The 12995-nt window shown below is 34.0% G+C and overlaps 3 protein-coding genes and 1 long non-coding RNA gene across 4 annotated transcripts in view; 2 read left to right on the forward strand and 2 right to left on the reverse strand.

The window, feature by feature from the left end:
* Positions 1-12995, forward strand: part of Flo2 (flotillin-2) — a 262398-nt gene that overhangs the window by 43458 nt on the left and 205945 nt on the right.
* LOC145726718 (uncharacterized) overlaps positions 60-12995 on the forward strand; it is a 112557-nt gene continuing 99621 nt past the window's right edge. Inside the window, exon 1 of the long non-coding RNA XR_014177647.1 lies at positions 60-243. This is a non-coding gene — a long non-coding RNA (uncharacterized LOC145726718). The remainder of the gene's footprint in view (positions 244-12995) is intronic.
* LOC145725932 (uncharacterized) lies at positions 5363-6096 on the reverse strand (the record flags this gene model as incomplete). Its single annotated transcript, XM_081974854.1, has 2 exons — positions 5363-5555; positions 5612-6096. Coding segments are annotated over 2 exons (678 nt in total), but the record flags the coding sequence as incomplete, so codon positions are not given.
* LOC145726714 (uncharacterized) lies at positions 9548-11274 on the reverse strand. Its single transcript, XM_081975943.1, has 4 exons — positions 11135-11274; positions 10966-11084; positions 9816-9980; positions 9548-9759 (listed from the first exon to the last, which is right to left on the reverse strand). The coding sequence occupies exons 1-4, from the start codon at positions 11147-11149 to the stop codon at positions 9591-9593; spliced, it is 468 nt and encodes a 155-aa protein (XP_081832069.1). The 5' UTR covers positions 11150-11274; the 3' UTR covers positions 9548-9590.

A 12995-nucleotide genomic window follows, 5' to 3' on the forward strand; every position in this document is an offset into this window, starting at 1 on the left:
ATGCAGGGTGCATTTAAATGCGTTCAAACCAAATTTGCTGACGCCTTTGGTTTTGTATTCTACCAGCGTTCCTGACCTTCAATATTTTAGCGCCCATAAGGTTATTACGTGCAAATTGCGTCAGTTTTGCAAAGTGTATTCAATAGTGATTATATTAAACGTTGGTTTGATATAGGACGTATTTTTCTGTGAGGAGGATAAGCATCCATATGTTGTGTATGTGGACAATAATAATTATTGCAAGTATGCAGAAAGTAAATGTTTTGGGTGTGATTTTATTTGTTAAGGCCGTTTTAGAGTATTCAATTTTTTATACAAGATTTTGAACAATTTTCTGTCCAAGATAGATTGGATAGTGTCATACAGTAAATTGGCCCGAAAATTGATTGAAAGGATTGAAAAATGTAAAATCTTTTGGTCACAAAATTTTAAAAGATTACCACCATATCATTGCCAATACAATCTATACAGGGTGGTCCAGTTTTAAATGTCAATAATTCACCAATCGATAGCCCATCAAAAAATAAGTTGACATGTATTATGCCATTCTCCTGAAGAACGCTTCCTAAGGAAGACACAGACCTCCAAAGTTGCTACAACTGTCAGACCGTTTGACCAATTTTGATCAAATTTGGAACAAGTAATTATGAAATGAGTACTCGTTATGTGATTGTTTAAAATTGTTTAGACGCGTTGATACAGGGGGATAGTCTTTATTTTCTACGCTCACTGGATATTATTCAAAATTGACAAAAATGTCTACTTGGGTTATTGTATTTTTTACTTTAAACTGGTTCAAAAGGATTCAAATCTGGTCATCTGTGAGGTTTTCGAGTTAATTTGTGACACTGAAAATAGTCAAAAAACCGGATTGTTGGACTAATGTTTACTGGCGTTCAATTTTTATACTATAGGTAGTGTAAAACTGATCATTCAATTCAAACTTTTTTTTATTCAATTAAACACTGGTTACACTCCAAATCTTTGAACTAATTTAATTCTAATAATTAGTGTTCAAGACTAATATTGTAGCATTTAATTCGAAAATTTTTTAAATTTATCAATGAAGAGTATCTGAAACTTAATTTTTACTATAAAAAAATACTTAAAATTCGATTTTTCAGTCTTAAAGCACAGTGAAGCGCCTAGAAGTCAATTTAACACTAACAAAGCGTAAAATGGCATGTTTAAGCCTATGGAAAATGTAAAAATAGTTTTTTACTGCTATGTCAAAAACTTGGTGTAGATAACCCTAAAACTCGATTTTCCAAGTTGAAAGCAGTTTAAGCCCTAAAAATAGTCCAGAGTTCTAAGAAAATGAAAACTTAAAAGTTAGTCTTCAAGTCAATTTTCATGAATCTAATGTCAATATCCTGTATTTAAGACTAAAATATTGAAATGTAATTTCAAATTATGAAAACTTACTTCAAACGCAAATTTTAAGCTTTTGATGTCACTTTTCATTGGTTCAGAGTCACTTTTTGGTGTCCAAGTCAATTTTCAAGGTTGAAATGTGTGAATTTGTAGTCAAAAATTCTAGATAAATTAGTTTTTCATGGCTACAATTCCATTTTCACTACTAAAGTTTTTCAACTTATCTGAATACTATAACGACTGACTACAAAGACAGTTTTAAGCCTTTCAAGTCAATTTTCACAGTTTCCAAGTCAATTGTCAAGGCTAAAGTCTTTCAATTTGTCTGAAAACTGTGAAAACTGGTTACAAAGACAATTTTTAAGCCTCTCAAGTCAATTTTTACCGTTTCAAAGTAAATTTACTGGTTAATAAGTCAATTTTCAAAATTAAAGTCTTTCAATTTGTCTGGAAACTATGAAAACTAGCTACAAAGACATTTTTTAAGCTTCTTAGGTCAATTTTCACCGTTTTCAAGACAATTCTTAAGTTGGGTTGGGTTGGTTTTGGGTCTTTGAACGTAATAACTCAATTATCTCGTAAACAAAGTTTCAAATCAGAATTTTATAAAAGATACTTATTTTGTTAAATTGAACAAGTAAAGTAAAAAAAAATTGAAATTTTTGAAAAATATCCAGTGACGTAGAGAATAAGGTAGAAAAATTAACAGACAGAGACAGTTTCGACAAATGTCATTAAATCACCTAATGAGTATTAATTTCATATGTATTTGTTCCAAATTTGATTAAAATTGCTTCAGTGGTCTGACAGTTATGACAAGAAACCGATTTCTTAAACTTTTATGGACTGTATTTTCCTTGAGAAGCATTTTTCATGAAAATGACATAATGTATGTTAACTTATTTTTTGATGGGCTAACGAATGGTGAATTATTGACATTTAAAACTGGACCACCCTGTATTAGTTAGTCTGGTCCGAATGCAAGAGAAAATGTGATGAACATAAGTTTACAAGGGACAGCAGCAGAAGTAGTGACAACTTGGGAAAGGGTTTTTTAAAAAAAAAAGCAGAACATTGAAAGAACTACATTCAACATGTCAACAAGCTATTAAACCATTCTTGGAACACCATATGGGATGTTTCAAACATTGAATTTTCACTCATTATCACTGAAGCCAATAATGATAAAGCTCGAATAAGCTCGAAATTAAGTTTTAATTTTTAATTTTTGTAACAATAATTTGCCGTATTTTGATGGACCAAATATTTCCGATTACTAGTCTTTTTCTATTTAAAACCAGTGTTTGTACTCGTAATTTCCAATTGTAGTGTTTAACACGAAACAACAGTTCCCGGAGTTGAGTCGATGTTGGACTTTTCTCCACTCGTTCACTGTCCATGTCTTTTTAGGTTTTAGATTCCGATTGATAAACCGTTAAAACCGACCGTATTTTCGCGATTTTTGTCGAATCCGTTCAACCAGAATCCTACCGACTGCGCCAGTTAAATTTACAAACCGAAAATAATGATTTTTAAAAAACACAAATTTATTTCGGACGAGTTACAAAGTGAGCTTAGTAATATGAAACTGAACTCACTGAACACTACGTTTCTAGTAATTTTATATAAAAAAATAAAAATAGTTGCTGACTACACATTACATAATTTAAGTATAAACATTAGTTATTCCTAATAAAAGGGTTAAGTATGAAACATATAACTCCTCCCGTCCTAGGAATGAGACTACGTCGAATTTGCAAAACTACACTATGATATCTGAGGCTCCTGGATCATGTGAGGTTTTGGACATTGAGGCTGGAGGCATCCTTCTTAGAAGAGAGTAGATCTTCTTCTAACTTAAATAGATGCAAGATAGTACTACAATAATATATAATGGAATGGTCCATATATTAAAATCTTGATTTGGTTTGGCGTTTTGTAGAATGTACTTTGTTTCTTCACTTTCACTAGCACTTCACTTGCAGTTTATTAAAATTTAGAGCACTTAACGTTGTTTCACTGAACTTCAGAGGTTTGTACTTGTAATTTCCAATTGTAGTGTTTAACACAGGAAGTTCAATTCTCTTGAAATCGATTTTAGAGTTCTTATAAGTTTTCAGATGAAAGTTGTTAACAATGACTTTACAATCGTTGCTTACTTCTACAAGGATCCTTTCAGAGGAACGTTTTCCTTTGTTGATCCACACTACTTGATTTGGGATAATGAGCATCCGCTTCTGTTGCTCCATCTTGATGTATTCCACTTCAACATGCGTCTGTTGACATCTTGAAGAGTTTTCGTTGAATTTCAGCATCTGTACTTCACAAGGGCTCATCATTTGGTACGGAATTGATTTCATGACAGAGGTATTCTTGTTCCTTCACGTTCTTGTAAGAGTTGTCGAAAGCAGCATGCTTTTCTTCATTAAGGATAAGGTATTTTGAACACGGAAAAATTACTTTATAGGAGTTGTTAGGTGTTGATAAAGGATACAGCCGATAAATGATGTAATTATCCTTTTCAACAATTGGAGCTTCAATTATAAAGACAATTTGATCTTGAACGAACATTTTCTTTATTTGGTAGAAATGGCAATTTTCCACTAATTTCCTCTGATCTTCGGGATGTAAGATCGAATTATGAAATGTATTTAATTTTGAGAAGGTTATTGAAACTTGGAGTTTTTTCAAATATATTTCTTGATGAAGTGATTATTTGCGTTAACAACATTTGAATTAGAAAGTAGGTTCTATCTTCCAAACCTTTTGCATCTAAACGTTTTGCACAGCACTTTCAACTTGAAGAAGCCGTGATTCTAAAATTAGATGAGTTAAATTTCTTTTATTAAGTTATTTGAGCTTTGCATAATAGTTATCTGTTCTTGTATAATTGTTTTTAGCTTGTTTTCATTCTCTAATACTTCACTTATTTGCTTATCATACCTTTCAGCCTCTCGTTGGTCAAGATTACCTGTAAGAGCTTTAACAATTGAGCCTAGTCCTCGTTTTTGTCTTTTTCTTTTCTAATACAGAAGCTAAATTGTCTGAATTGAAAAATTCAATTTTCTAAATTGATGATTTGTTTAATGTTTTTAATATGTTTGCTAGGTTGTCTTGCAAAGAATAAAATTCATTAATGATTGGAGTGATATCATTAATTTGATGAATCTATTATATTTTGTGCATTTCCAAGTTATTGAGGAAAAATTCCAGGGTTGGAGTTAAGGTTATGGTAAATTACTTCTGTCCTAGTCTGGACGGTGATCAATAAGATTTCGGCGATGATGAGCTTAATCATTCTCGAATGGATGCTGGATACTTAATCTTCTATATGTAGTTGCTTACTGCTATCCTATAGGAACTTTGTTGGAAGAATCCCGGGTGCTTAATTCTACAGTTCCCGGAGTCGATGTTGGACTTTTCTCCACTCACTCGTTCACTGTCCATTACTTTTTAGGTTTTAGTTTCCGATTGATAAACCATTAAAACCGACCGGATTTTCGCGATTTTTGTCGAATCAGTTCAATCAGAATCCTACCGACTGCGCCAGTTAAATTTACAAACCGAAAATAATGGTTTTTAAATCGAATTCCGACATTTTAGACTAACCTTCCCGATTTATATGCATTGAAACGCAGTTTTACGTTATGTGGGATGAGCCCATTATATGATGAGCCCTTTATAAACTAAAGTAGATTATCAATTTAGAAAATCTGGTAAGTCACAAAATTCTCTCTTTACATTCAGGACTTATTTGAACCATTCTTATGGAACCGCATGGATTTAACAAATTTGGTTTGGTTTGACTGGTTGTCTAAAAAAGAAGTAATTTTAATTTGCTTGGACATACAGGGTGTTTCATAATATATGCGCATTTCTGTTAGCTTACCCTCTAAAATGGTGCATTTTAGTGACACAAAGACTACTGTTACCCAACGTATAAATAAAATATCAAAAAATTGACCATGTTTATCAACAGAAAAGTCATTTATTTTATTATTTCTTTCACAGTATCATCATCAGTAACATCCTCCACATTCGTATAAACCACCTTTTGTTCAGGATTCCAGATATCGTCTTTAGTGATTTGATAATTGACAGTGTTGCCGGCCACATATGAGCTCACCTTGGCATGCCCTTCCGGATTGATTTGTGGCCCTTGAAGGGGCACAACCTCCTCTCTGCAATCATACAACATATCAGTGTTGTTACTCTACTTTTTGTAACTTTTACTCACTTGACAACCCTGTAGCCTTTATCGTCCGCCTCGTAATGTACTGTTCTTCTGTAGTATCCGTCGCTGTAGCTGTACTTGCCCTTAACAGCCAAACCGTTACGAACTTCCTCTCTTTGATGGGAATTTCCACTAAGTTGATCCTGTATATCGCTTGAAAACTCGTATTTGGCGTTTTCTGCCTGTCGTTTGAAATCCTCTTGGTTGATTTGTGATTCCAAGTTTGGTTGAGGAGTTGAAGTCAATTGTGAAGGGATTTTTGGGCGAAGACCATTAAAGGGTGTTGTTGATGTTGTAGTAGTAGAAGGATGCGTTACTGCTACAATAGGAATGTTGCTTTTTCTTTTCAAAGATAACGCATTTCTTAGTTGTTTAGGTGTTTTTGGCGTGGTAGAAGCGCTTAACACTTTGGCGAATCTTAGGGATGGTCTAGTTATTGGAACTAAGATTTTCAAAGGTGCATCTGTAGTGGTTGTAGATGAAACTGTGGAAGTTTGGACCTTCACAACCTAAAACTTTTCTGTTGATTTAACAGTGCAATCTAGTGTATAGGTTTACCTCTGAAGTCGGTTTAAGCTTTTGCTGCCTCAAAAATTGCCTGAATAACTCTGTCAACGCATCTTCTTGAGTAACTGTAGATTCTTCTTCTTCCTAAAATTGTGTGGTTTTACTTGTACTTTGTAATTTTTTTATGTTAAAAACTCACTTGAGGGACATGTTGAGATGATGTATACTGCACTAATACAATGAAAAAAACACTGAATAAGGCAAATGCTCTGAACACTGAAGCCATTTTAACACAACTAACTAGAAAGGTCAGTAAGTTGGTTAAATTTTGGTTTACACTTCTTGAATTGTTAATGGAATTTAAATTATACAGCTTTAACAACTATTTTCCGTTCATTTGTATTTAGAAATCTACCTTTTACTGCATACTTCACGAGCTTCGGACCAATGAAAGTAAATTTGGTAAATTTTTGTCTGCTAACTGTGATAATTAAAGGTACGTTTAATTAAAACATAGTTTTGTTTTGTTATTACTGAATAGAATGTTTGCTTCAAGCTAGAATAATTGTCAGGCTGGTTTTCACCAGAAACAAAGAAAATGTAGTAAATATACTCTCTTAAATTATTTTATTGATTTTGATGTCAAATGAAATGTTATTTTATTCCTGATCCAACTGTATAAGTTTGTCTTATCAAAAAGTTTGTTATAACCATGGTTGCCTACATTTGAGAAGATAAACTTTCTGTGGGACTATTGAGAGTGGTCACGACATGACGTTTGGTCACGTCACATTCAAAACGATGTATAATTGAGTTATTACATTCAAAGATCTAAAACCAACCCAACTCAACTTAAAAATTGTCTCGGAAACGCTGAAAATTTACTTAAAAACTAAAAAAATGTCTTTGTAGTCAGTTTTTGTAGTTTCCGGAAAAATGTAAAGACTTTAGTCTTGAAAATTGACATAGAAACCAGTAAGTTGACTTTAAAACGGTGAAAATTAACCTGAGAAGCTTAAAAATTGTCTTTGTGACCAGTTTTCATAGTTTCCAGACAAATTAAAAGTTGACTTGGAAACTGTGAAAATTTACTTGAGAGGCTGACTACAAACACAGTTTTTAGTTTTTGTCGTCACAGTTTTCATATAAATTGAAAGACTTTAGTATTGAAAATTGTCTTGGACACCAAGTTACTCTGAACCAAGTTACATCAGAAGCTTAAAATTTGCATTTGAACTTAATTTAAATCTAATCTAATTTCAATATTTTAGTATTGAAAATAAATTTGCTTTTCATTTTCTTAAAACTCTTGGCTATTTTTAGTGCTTTAAAACTGCTCTCAGCTGGGAAAATCGAGTTTCAAGACTATCTTCACCAAATTTTTGATTTAGTAGACTTAAATAAACAATTTTTAAATTTTCTATAGGCTTAAAATTGTCATTTCAACCTTTGTCACTATTAAATTGACTTCTAGATACGTTAGTGATGAAAATTCGAGCATTTCTTAAAAATCTAAACTGTTTTTAGTGCTTTAAAACTGTGTTCAGCCTGAAAAACCTAGTTTCAAGACTCTTCACAAAGTTTTGGACTTATCAGGCCTGAAAGCCAGTTTGTACACTGTCCATAGTCTTGAAAATGTCATTTCAAGCTTCTTCGATTAAAAAAATTAGTCAAAACATTTCAAGAAAATCGAACTGTTTTCATTGCTTTAAGACTGAAAAATCGAGTTTAAAACGAGTATCAGATTCTTCAGTCTTTCACTTTCAGTCTAATTTTGGAACAATATTCGACTTAAAACTAATTTTAAGAAATGAATTAGTCCAAAAAAATTAATTTGGACTGTTTTCAGTGTTTATTTGAATTCTAGACTTGTTTCAGCCCAGAAAGTCCTGAAAAAATCTTTTAGACTCTCTTTAGTCTTAGTAAAGTCATTTCTAGCATTAAAAGTCAACAGACTATTTTTAGTATGTAATAAAAAAATAGTTTTATGCGCACCAATCTTCGTCTTGATTTCCGAAACTTTTTATTGGATTGCAGTCTGAAAAAACGGATTATAAGATTATTTTTAGTAGTAAATAACAGGTTTTTAGACTATTCAGTACAAATTTGGACTCTCACAAGTTTTGAATGATCAGTTTGGCACTTCTTAGTGTCTAAAAAACTGAACGCCAGTAAAAATTAGTCTACAAATCCTGTTTCTTTGACTATTTTCAGTGTCAAAAATGAACTTGTAAACCTCCCAGATGATCAAATTTGAATCCTCTCTTTTTTTTTTAGTTTTAAAACGTAATAACCCGAATATCTCGCAAACAGAATTTTAAATCAAAATTTTACAAGACATACTTCTTTCTCCAAATTGAACAAGGAAATTAAAAAAACTGTCAAACTTCGGAGCAATGTTGCCAGAAGCTTATGTGAATTCATCCATTGGATTAGTTACATAATTTTCTTATTGAGTATTTACTGTTTGGTCTGATTTCTGCATTTATTTTTGTATACAATGACGTTTAGCTGTTTACCATTCGATTTGCGTTGCGATAACTCTCTAATGTCTTAATTGTCATCTGTCAAAAGTAAATAAATTCTAACCTCAAACCCTAAAACCGAATAAAACAGGAAATGAAATACAAAAGTTATCCGGGCTTATAAGCCTGTTTATAAGCTCTGAGCTTTTGGATATTAGGTTCCCATCTGCGTCCAATAAACCTGAATGTAGACCGCTTGGTTTCTTTTTAGTTGTCAATTCTCTAACTTTCTTATGCATATTATGGTAGTCGTATTTTCTTTCAAATTGTTCGATATCGTTGCTTTTCATCGGCAGCCAGTTTTCCTTCGCCCCTCTTATTTTTCTTCTTATGTTATTATGAATGTCTCGGTATTTTGTTGGATCTTTGTTCTTGTAATTCCTTCTTTCTTCCATCATGTCGAGCTTTTCATCTGTCATCCATTCCTTCTTCTTTATACGGTCTGTTTCTGCAATGGCGTCTTAATTTTGTCCCAATTGCAGATTTCTTGCACTGTAGAGCTGTTTATGTCTTTTATACTTAAGGATAACTATACTTGTTGTTTTATATCAGGATTTTCCATAGATAATTAAATTTTGGATCTACTGTAACCATAAAGTAGGGGGGTGTTTTCTTTGATTTTGTCGAGTTATTACGGTTTAAAGGTTGCATTATTGACTAAAAAATGTGAGACATCCTGTATGAGCTAGACAATTTATCACCTCTGAATCATAAAACTTGATTTTTAAGCAGTACCCAAGCCAATTTTCGTTAATGAAAATCATACAGACGTTAGGTGATTAAACTTTAAAATTTGTTCTACGTTTTTACGAAATAACGAATATCTGAGAAACTGTAGAATTTAGACATAAACTCATCTTTTATTTTCAACGAATAATCCTGTATATTCAATTATTAAAACAACGACTAAGGTAATAATGTTTTTATTAAAAAGAATCAAGTTGGAAGCCTCATGATAGAAAAACGGTATCGCTATTTTCTGCCACCACTTTAGACACTGGCCCTTCTACTGGAACGCTTTGAACTTTGTAGGCTACGTGAGTACCGTGGGCGGCAGCTTCTACTGAGGCGGTACCGGTTAAATCCACGTGAGGCCCGTCTAAAGGTACCGCTTCCATTCTAGATATGAAAAGAAATTAGTTTCGTAAATCGTTTTTATTGAAGAAGAGACATACCCAGTTACTCGGTAACCATTCTCATCAGCTTCATAATGTACTGTCCTTTTGTAGTACCCGTCGCTGTAGGAGTACATTCCTTTAACGGCCAAACCCTCTCGTTGTTCGGATCTTTGATGCGTCAAATCGCTAATGTGGTCGTCGATGTCGGATGAAAATTTGTATCTAAGTAAACATTGTTGTTAGTCAATTCATTTTCTGAATGTGATGATGTAGAGTGAAATTTCATCAGGATTGTCGTTTGTTCTGAAATTACTACTGTAATTAACAGGATAGCAGCATTATTGTATTTATATTTTGTAGTAAGCGGCGGCAATCAACAACATTAGATATGCCGACGACACAGTGCTTATAGCAAATAAGAGCTACAAAATATTATGCAAAACATATACATAGCAAGTGAAGAATATGGACTTTCCCTGAATATATCAAAAATATAACATTATTAGCAAAAGTCAGCATCCTCCAGTGCGTCTAACGATAAACGATCAGAACATAGATGAGGTGGAAACGTACACATATCTCGCAACCAAAGTGAACGCGAAATGGCACCAGCCATCAGAAATAAGATGAAGAAACTATTTACCAGCAAAGATATTTCTCTACAACTAAAATTAAGGCTAGTCAGGTGCTACATATTTTCTGTTTTGTTCTATGGTGTAGAAGCTTGGACCACAACTGAGGCCACTTTAAAAAGACTGGAATCCTTCGAAATGTGGACATATCGGCGTATTTTGAAAATATCCTGGACGGAACACATCACCAGCATGGAAGTCATGCAGAGATTAGGGAAAGAGAAGGAAGTCGTCTTTACAGTAGAAAAGTGGAAGATAGAGTATTTTGGCCAGGTGGATAGCAAGAGAGGACCAGGGAGGAGATGATATTCTTGGTTGCACAACCTACGCCAGTGGTTTGGATTGTCATCTGTTGACCTGTTTAGAAGCGCAGTAAACAAGATAAGAATAGTCATGTTAATAGCCAACGTCCGCAACGGATAAGACAATGAGAGAAGAAGAAGTAAATTTGGCAAGTTTTGGTCAAAAAATTTAATATTACAAGAACAATGATAATTTCACAGCATATAAAATTGCTAATAATAATAATTATTATTATTATTAAATAGCGGCACTCTGTGAATAAAGTAACTTACCTAGCTGCAATGTTTTGTTGTTTCTCATATTCATTGGGGGCATAGTTAGGGGGTGCTGATTTTTTCACTGAAGAGGTTTGAGGTCGAGCAATCACGCAAGTACCCATGGCGACCACAACCTTGACCAATCATTAAAAAACAACCTTTTACACTAAATTTTAAAACTTACCAAGATAAGTTTCATTTTGGTGCTGTCCGAATTCAAACGAAAACTAAAATGATACTAACATCGGGCGTTAAGGCAATTTTATACAGCCCTAATCTCTCGAAAAGTGGTAAACGGACGGGTCCATTAAATGGGTCTTCTCGAAGAATTTGGTTGGCTTAATGAGTTTGGCGACCTGTTTTTGGTGGCCCGTTTCTTTACGAAAACGGCGACAAAAGTAAAAGTTGGATTCCTTTCGATGCACGTTTCTACTTATGATTAGCCTAATTAGCATATTTTCATAGGTGATAGAATAAGTGCAAAGGAAATTATCGATAATTTTTGGAAAGTGTGCACGAAAGCAAATTTAGTTGCATGAGTACAAGGTTGTCAAAAATTATAGATTAACCATCGCATCCCCCATTACTGCTCCAAGATTAGACGAAACTATTGACAACTTCACAGTGTCCAAGAGTACGACTTTTAGGGCAGTTGTTATGTTTTCTATCAATGATCATAATTTTGGTTTTATTATAATTTATGTTTAGACCGTATGAAGAACACTGACATCTTCGTTTAAGCCTCTTCAGGAGTTCTCTCTAGGATGCAGCTGTCAAGGACGTATCATCGGCAAACCTTAAGTTAGACAATTTTGTGCCGCCAATATTTACTCTACCATGGCAGTTCTATAGAAGCTGCCTAATAGTAAATTCGTTATAGATATTAAAAGGAAATGGTGAGAGAAGACACCCTTGTCTCACACCCTTGCATGTGGCACCTTTATCATACAAGCATTTAACAACCCTGACTCGTGCAGAATTGTTATCACATAACTATTGTATGAGATACACAAACATTGCCAACAGAATACACTAGAGCTTTTCTCATTTTACGCCATTAAAAGCTTTGCTAGAATCGACAAAACACAGATACGTAGGAGCATAGAACTCTCTCGACTTCTCAATGATCGAATTTGCTCTCTAGTGTCTCTTTCCTTTGTGAATCCAGCTTGTTCAAGGGAAATCTGGCACAGAAAATAGTGTTCCAAGCGGGATCGAAGAATTTACAGGAAAACTTTGTTGCTATGAGATGTCGAGGCAAGTAAACAGTAGTTATCATCGTCACTGGCGTCACACCTTTATTATGAAGTGGAACAAAGACTGATGTATTATTTTCAAGCCTTCCTGTCCCATAAACCTTGATGATGCTCTTTTCACGATTCTTAAGATAGTCATTGTCACCATAAAGATCAATACAATCCCGCTGGGAGACCACAATCACTCCATCCAGATCAGCAGCCCAGTTTCAACTATCTCTACAACCAATTCTTTGGTTTATACTTTTGGTTAAGAAGTTTGCTTTTCTGAAACAAGTCTCTGGAAGTAATACAGTTGAAATGATACGGGTTTTCCCCATATATTTCTTGCATGAAATGGTTCTGGTCCCTTTGGCACAGCCTTTGAATGCTTTGTATTATATTTAGTTACTTTGATTTCTGCATATTGATTAGAAGATTCTAATGATTTTCGTTGTTCTATCACCTCAAATGTGGGTGCATCCATGGTTATTCTGGAATAGAGCTTTGTCCACTTGCATCTGTAATACATTTTCTAAATGATGGCTACCCCATATCCGGGTTATGGAAGCTGGATTCAGTAGTTTCGTAAGTGTCATATTTTTGCCACAAGAAGCCACGTTTCTTGAAACGGTGCTCAGGGAAAATTGAAGTTGATGACGGAACTCCGCATCCGGTCGAGTGGGGATGGTGGGACCTCCAAGTGGAAAAGTCGATCCCTAAAAGTTTACGGGGACCAAGAGGCGGAAGGGGTGAGAAGACCACGTGGATGTGACAGTGAGGGTTATATTTTCCACGAGGAATGACTAT

The sequence above is a fragment of the Ips typographus genome, linkage group LG3 (assembly GCF_016097725.1).
Source record: "Ips typographus isolate SLU linkage group LG3, UJ_Ityp_2.0, whole genome shotgun sequence".
Lineage (NCBI taxonomy): Eukaryota > Metazoa > Arthropoda > Insecta > Coleoptera > Curculionidae > Ips > Ips typographus.